The 7,847-nt window shown below is 40.1% G+C and overlaps 1 protein-coding gene across 3 annotated transcripts in view; it reads right to left on the minus strand.

The window, feature by feature from the left end:
* The window catches only part of TRPS1 (transcriptional repressor GATA binding 1), a 180,792-nt gene extending 173,716 nt beyond the window's left edge, over positions 1–7,076 (minus strand). The window contains exon 1 of one of the 3 annotated variants that reach the window (XM_075705989.1): positions 7,067–7,076. In XM_075705989.1, the coding sequence (XP_075562104.1) occupies positions 7,067–7,076 (10 nt within the window). Of the gene's footprint in view, positions 1–2,228; positions 2,266–7,066 lie in introns of those variants that run through there. The other 2 variants (XM_075705987.1, XM_075705988.1) reach the window with 2 other exon arrangements.
* Between the last annotated feature and the right edge of the window lie 771 nt (positions 7,077–7,847).

The raw sequence follows: 7,847 nt of genomic DNA on the forward strand, positions 1-7,847 counted from the left end.
CCGAAAACACCTGGAATCCACATGGATCTAAACAGCTGAACCTTCCTCTGCTCAGTCCTCCTTGCAGACATAGCCACTATCGCTAAATCTGAAAGTACACTTTCAGGATCCATTTAGGAAAGTTCAGACAGGACAGCAATAAGGATCAGAGAGAAAGGAGGAGTCTGCCACCAGCGAGTTCGCTGCCAGCTGAACAGGGCAGATTATGGAAGAACAAATAATCTGAGTATGCAGGTAGTAAGCCAAATTCCTCATCCGCTACATATCTTCACCTTCCCCCAGCCTAGTTAGAGAAAATACACGTATGAAACTTCCCTGCACTCTCCACTGTGTGGTTCTGGATTTCATATTCATCACTAGCTGGTTTGATCCATTTGTGTTCACATGCTAGCTATGGGCAGAAGACAGATGTGCTACAACTTTTTCCATGCTCTTATCTCTGCCAATGCTGTATACAATGATGAATGTTTCTCTTTGCCAGATTGCGTGTGGTCCGGTGGCAGCAGCCTGCAGTACCACACATGAGATGTGAGCTGTAGACTCAAGCCTGAGCCCCCATTCCCGGGCCAGCCGCAGCCGGGCGCCTAGGGAGGCACTGGAGATATATATTGCTCTGCGAAGGGAGGACCACCTGGAGATTCTGGGAGCAGCACTGATGTGCTCCAAATGGTGCTGCATCCAGACCTTTAAAAGCTATGGATGACCTTCGCAAAACAGTACTTTGAGAAGTATGGCTGGGGACGGAGGTTAAAAATCAAAGAACAGGCATCTGTACATCCTCTTATTTACATCTGCTCCACATGAAAGGGCACTGTATGCTATGCTGATAAAAACAGACAGCTTCTTAGGGGAAGTGTTCAACTTGTGTCTTGGGCTGCCTCTGTTGTCTTTGTGGTTGAGCCAATCCACAGGCAGCATGGGCTACAGTGAGACGGCTTTCACACAGAATGCCAGCTCGTGTTACAGAAATTTTGACACTCCGTGTGGTCTTAATAGGTTTCTTAAATGCCTACTGTGATTCCTTACTGTAGAAGACACACATGCTTGGGAACCAAGTGTCTTCTCTTTAATGTCAGCCACACCTACTGGGATATGTATGCACTGAATTTTACTTCCCCCCCCCCGATAACTTCTGAACCATGAAGTCACTCAGAGCTAAGAGAAAAGGAAGATTTCCTGTTGTGGTAAGAGAACTATTACAATACAGACTCAGCCTACCAAAACAACGTGCGCATATATATAATTCAAGCTATAAAGATAGTCCTTAGACTTTCAGCATTACTGCTTCCCTGTGGGACTTCATGAATGCTCTTGGTTAAAGCACACTAAAAATATTGGTAAGCATCTCTGGTAGGTGTTCAGCTAAGTCTGTATTTTTCTCCTGGTTACACATCCCAAACTGTTTTTAAAATAACTTCTCTTTAAATGCAATTCATGGACAGAGAAAGGAGTCCTGACTACACAGTGAAGAAAAATCAGAATCCGAGAAAGTAAACATCGTAACTGTTACCTCAGTCAAAATTAAACAAGACTAAATGCAATGTTTTAAAATGTTTTTGTTACAGATATTTTTGGCAGATAAGGAAAGTTTAGAGACTCTGCTATCTTCATGGCAACTGACAGAAGAGAGTCAGAGAAAAGGACAGGAAAAAAATCCCTATAAAGCAAAGAAAAGAAGAATCTGGACTGTATACAGGCTAAGTAGACAGTACTCCAGATCTAGATACTTCAGTTCAAATTTTCCTGACATATCTGTGAGTCTGTGTGTTAATGGAGGGGGGAAAAAACCCCACATCTGCCTAATGGAGCTTTTTCATGCCGTATTCTACACTCGGAGAAGGAAAGGAAAGAAGACAACATTGATTTAAATACAAGAACTTTCTTAAGTTGAATTTAAAAGTATTTTCCCCTCTTTTTTCTTTTAGTTTTTGAAAAATCATCTGTCATTTATTTGCTTGATATCCACTCAAGAAAAGACACGGTATTTTTTTTGTCACTGAAATTCCACCACTATCTTTTTTCAGAGACATATTATGTAAATAAAACTGCATTTGCAATACTCCTAAATCGAAGAAACCATCCCCTAGCAAGTCATAAGTTAGATATAGAAAGAATATAGCCACTCTGAAATTATTATCTCTAAGACAAATAACAGATTGCACAATGTTTTATTGTGTGCCAAGAACGTTTTCAGTTAACAATTTCACTTGAAAAAATGGATCACATACTTGTAAAATCATACCCAGCATTGACTTCATAAGGCATGTGGCTTTAGAGTGCTTTTTACAATTATTAATTCTATTAGTCAACTAGCAGGCGGGCTAATGCAATTGTCTTAGAAGATGCACGGAAGACACAGAAGACATTTTGAGAGCTGATCTGTATATCTGCAAAACAAAACAAAAAAGGTTTTCCTTCCTAAATTATGCATTCAAAATATGGTTTTTACTTAAAAACATTATTATGCCTATTGTACATTCACATACATCTGTTAGTGGGCACTATACAAATAATGGCTGCTGTTCTCTACTTCCATCAAGCATAAGAAATTCCGTAGCTGCCTTCTCCTCAGACAGACACACACTCTCTTGTACACACGCACACAAACACACACACGCAGAGAAAGAGAGACAAAAGTTACCTCGGAGGTGATGTTCACCAAAAGACAAGTTTAAAGCAAGTTTAAAGTAAGCGTTGAAAATGAGGTGGATAAATGCTGTAAAAAATAAGTGCGCCTGAAAAACTCACATATTTTAACAGGTACTGTGCATCGTAATGGGACTGGCCTAAAGGGATGGATAAAGGAATACAAATAACTGGTTCATATCCAGGCTCTGCCATCAGCAATTGAAAGTTATCATCTGCTGGCTGCCTCATGTCCCACTTGAAATGAATTTAGCGCTGTTACTTTAAGTGGGTAACTATCCACATCTCCAAAATGCCATCACAATAATAAGCACGTTTGTTGGCTGTTAGTGAAGAGGCCAAGTGATGAACAGCCATTCGACTGAACTACCTTTTTGTCACTGGAAATGGTGACCTTCCCAAAATAAAAGAATTACTAAGCCTGATGTGAGTAAGAGACTTCCCAGCTGAGGGAACTTGGGATAGGGCCCAGGCTGCAGAACTTGTCTTTGGGCTCCATAATCCAGGGTTTAGTATCTTATTTTCATTATGCTGAAATTACCCTTAAACCATATGTTGTTTTGGGTTTTTTTTTTTAATCTGATATGATCACCCTCAGCTATTTTAAAGTGGACATAATACTAATAGCTATATATAATTTCCCTCAAAACCAGCCAAGGCTACTTTACACGATTCGTGCATCTGCAAGATACAGACTTCTCTGTTCAACAATCACTCACATCAGTTTACCCCAGAAGCAAAAAGTGGAAACTTCTGCTAAAATCAGTTTGTAATCCAGGAAAATGCATTACCGTAGTGACTACTGTACCTCTTAAAAAATAAAACGAAAAAGCAAATTCTGATAATCAATAGTTTCTTATGAGTGGTGCAGATAATGGCTAATTACCTGCTGATCATCAGCTCCCGCAATGGGTCATTGTTGTTGCTCATTACTTTTATTGAACGTGATGACTTGTCATCAAAGCCTATTGCAACAGCATGGTTGTTGCCTTGTGCTTGCACTGCAGGGTTAGGTCAGATCTTAGTCACGCACTCTTTTTAACAGCATAATACATTTAGAAAGATGTCTGAATTTTGTGAGATGCCACTGACTAATCTTTGTGCAAGTAGATGCACAAGCAGACGAATAGCAAACTGAGTCAAGGGTCTGTGAAGACTGTGATGTTATCAGTCAATATGCTGCAGCAACAAAAAGTTAAATGAAAATACGCACTTATATTCAACAGGCTCAAGTAGGACCTCTTTGTTAAGGGATAGTAAAATTAATACTTTTACACTCATATATATTACACACCCACACAGACATATAATACACATATGGTGCTTAAACATCAATCATTTTGCTAGAATAATGCAGCAAAAAATCATTAACTCTCAGTGTCTCAGCTTAATATATGTCTAATACTTACCTATCTCACAGGAGTGTTGTGAGGCTTAATTAATTAGTGACTGTAAAGCACTTTGTGATCCTCTAATGAAAGGTGCTACATAGCACAAAGTATTATTAAAATCATTAGGACCACAAAAAAGCCCTGTGGAATTCCAGCCTACACTGTCTGTTGGGGTTGGGAGTGATCTTATTATTAAAAGGAGACCGTCAGACTAATTTTCATAATTTTTTCAAGATCTTTTTTCCCCCTTTGCTGTTGTGATAGCACGTTAGTAGCTAGAAATTTAATCTTATCATCTTAATAACATACACTCATGTAGTTTGTTACTGCAGGGCTAGAGAAGAGAACAGGGCTTTTGGCACTCATCTGGCTTTCCCTTTTAAGAAAAAAAAAAAAAATTGAGAGACATATTTTGACACCTTCCCACACTCCACCCCACCAGGACAGCCGATCATGTAAGATCGCAGGATACTCACTATAGTCGCATGGGAAAACACTGCTGTGGTTTTAATTTCTCTCTCCTTTTTTTTTTTTTTTTCTTTCACAGGAAAAAAAAAACAAGGCACAAAACAAGACCTAGCTTATTACACATAAATAGGCTACAAAGGCTGTCTGCTGTGCTTTATATAAAAAACCTTAAGTGTTCAAAGTATCGGCTTCTATCAAGCACATAAAGTCCTAACTGATCTGGAGCCTTCTCTCCGGTCTCCATATAATAATCGAGCAGCCGTAAGGCACACGAACTCTGAAGCCAGAAAGCTCCTGTCTTGAGAGAGCGAATTTCTGGGAAACCATCTCCACGGCGGGCTCCATCCCCGGGGAGCCACCCCGCGCCCAGCCCTCCACTGCAGCCCGTCCTGCCGGGCTGGCCCAGACCTGTGCTGAGCACAACCAGAAAGTCAACAAGGTAATCAGGACAGCCCACAGTTCAAAGACCTGTATGTTTTCTAATTTAAGCATTTTCAAAAAATATAATAATAAGAAGCAGTAAATACACTGGAAATTCCAGGTGAAATTGCTGCCTTCACTGAAAATTAGATTATATTAGATGCAAACTACCCCCCGACTTAGACACGGCGGTACAGGACCGGCTAAAGCTCCCATCTTTCCACCTTCCTTTGTGGATACTTGAACAGTGAAATGACAGAAAAATAGAGGGGTGTATAGCTTCACCTCTGGGTGGGACACAGAGCTAGAGGCAGTCACACACGTCGCTTCTCAACCAGCTCTGCTTGTGGTTCTCAGAGCAAGCCTGCCTGAAAACAACCGATACGTGGTCCTCACCTTTCTCTGCTGAGAAGGGAAGAACAACCCTTTTGTGTAAGGAACTCAAGAATCAGGCCCTGAAGCATTGGAGGGCAGAATAAACTTAATGACAAGCAACTCCTCTTCAACAAGACCCCCTCCTCCCCCTTGGCACCAGTCTCTTCAAATACACAATACAAGACAGGGGACATCATGGCTCTAACTAACCAGGTGACAAACTAATTCCAACGGACTTTTTAAGATATATATGTTTTTCTACAAGCCCTAGAACTGCATGGCCACTCTTTCCTGCCTCAGACTGCTTAGAGTAGAACATGCCTTCTCCTATCAGTAAAATTTGGCAGGATCAGACATTGTATTTGGTCAACGTGTATCTGCTTGATATTCTACACTCTGCATGCTCCACTGAAACTATGATAGCTTCATCAATCTAGAAAATGCAAGGAAAAAATCATGTCTTATACGTCATACTAGTAAACCAGTATTATAACAAAACACTGTTGTTTTTCACCTCCTCTCTTCCTCTTCTGTGTTTTCAGACTCTTTATTTTGGTCCCTGATCACCAATTTTCCAAGAGCTTTTTGCAATTTTTTTTCCACAAAGCTTACAACAGAGACAAGTGGAAAAAAAAGCTGTGGTCTGTTCAGGCTTGCTCCTTCCCATTTACATTTACTTTCCCAACACTGATCATTCTCAAATCTCTAAAGGTGCACTTTTGGATATCTTAAGTCCCGTTCAGCTACAAAGTGTCATCACCTTCAAACAACTCTCATTAAATAAATCTCTTATTAAATCACATCAAATTAATTCAAAATGATCTTTTCTATTACCATGTGCTTCAGAACACAGCACATATTAGTAGTCATCTAGCCACGGAAACAAATCTAACCTTTTCTATGGGTATAGACCAGACACTTGGTCATTTCAGAGAGTTTAGGAGTGGCATTTCAAAACAGATTGTTTGAACCTACTTCCAGGCACTTACTTCATTTTAAGCTCACTACTGGAGTAATCATGCAGACACTTTCAGGGCAAACTGAAGTCAAAAGGTGACTTGTCTAAAGAGGCAACATGGGGTAGAATATTACAGTATCTTGCAACCAAAATGAAGAATTCTACAATTCCTTCTTTTATTCAAGAGTGCTGCTCTGCGTTTCTTACCAGCCTGCTGCAGAGCTTGCTCCCACTGGACCTCCGCTGCCATCCATCCAGGATGGGGGAGCCCAAGAAGGCAAAGATTCACTTTTCCCTGGCTTTCAATCAAGCATCTAAAAATGCTCTGTAAACATGACAACCTGTTAAACTCCAAAGAACCTTACGAAACAGGAAAATTAATATCACTGCCATTTTACAGAAAAATAAAATTATCTACAGAGACAATGCAAAAATCAAGGTGTTCAAGGTGACATGCAGGCAGGGCTCTTAGCTAGTGACTCAACCTGGTTTCTCTTGATGTCCAGGCCCATATCCCTCTCCTGTATGCGTTTCAGTAGAGAGAGCGTCACCCTAGCGCCTGGCAAAAGGCCAAGATCTTGTAATTTAATAAGGTACAGAAAGAGCACTTCGTGCAAAAGTCTAAATGCTCCAATTTATCATGACAGTTATGGGATAAGCTGACATTTTATTTGTATGTAAATTAGTCTCCAAAACAGCATAAAAAGGCCACACTTTCAGAGAATATTGTGCCTTTGCTTCTCTGTTCTGCATTTATCTAAACTCAGCTTTGTGTATTAAAAGTAGTTTAATTTTTATGTATTGATGCTGCTTTGCATGCTCCCCAATCTGTTGTTATTGCACCGCAGAGAGAATCCAGCCTGATTTGCTTACTGCAATGAAATAACTTACTTCTGCCAGGACCGACACCTCCTATAAGAGCCCTGCCATCCTCACTGAATCTTCTGGTTATTCTATTAATTTGCTGTCATTACCCTTTATAGGACTGTAGAACATTCCCTATTAGATGAGACCAGAGGTCCATTTAGTCTGGTGTTCTGCCTTGGAGAGCGGCCAATACCAGATCTTTCAAAGAAGGTTCAACTGCCTATGGACAGATACAGAATCACCTACCTCTGTGAAAAATAAATTGCTCCTAATCCTCAACACTTAGACAGTGGCTTAATTTCTGAAGAGTAAGAGGGTTTATAGCCCTTAATTATCTCTCACATGCTACAATTTGTTGTTAAGTAAGTCTGTATATCCCCACTTCCTATAAAAGTGTCCAATATCTACCTGAACATTACTACAATCCTGGTATCAGTGATATCTTGTAGCTCTCACTTTACAATCTAATTACAAACTAAAAAAGAGCAAATATTTTAAGCATTTTGAATTTGTTTCTTGTCAATGGAGTAGAGTTTCTCGTCAATCTTGTACGAGCAAGAATCGAAGATCCTCTAGGCTGTGGGCACATCTATCATATCCCCCCTATTCATCCTGTCTTCAGGGTAAACAACCACTGTCTCTTCAAATTCTCTTCCAGTAGGTGTGGTGATCTCCTATATTTCAATTTCTTTTCAGCCTGAGTAAACCCAATGTTCTTTGTA

This window comes from Pelecanus crispus, chromosome 2, assembly GCF_030463565.1.
Source record: "Pelecanus crispus isolate bPelCri1 chromosome 2, bPelCri1.pri, whole genome shotgun sequence".
Lineage (NCBI taxonomy): Eukaryota > Metazoa > Chordata > Aves > Pelecaniformes > Pelecanidae > Pelecanus > Pelecanus crispus.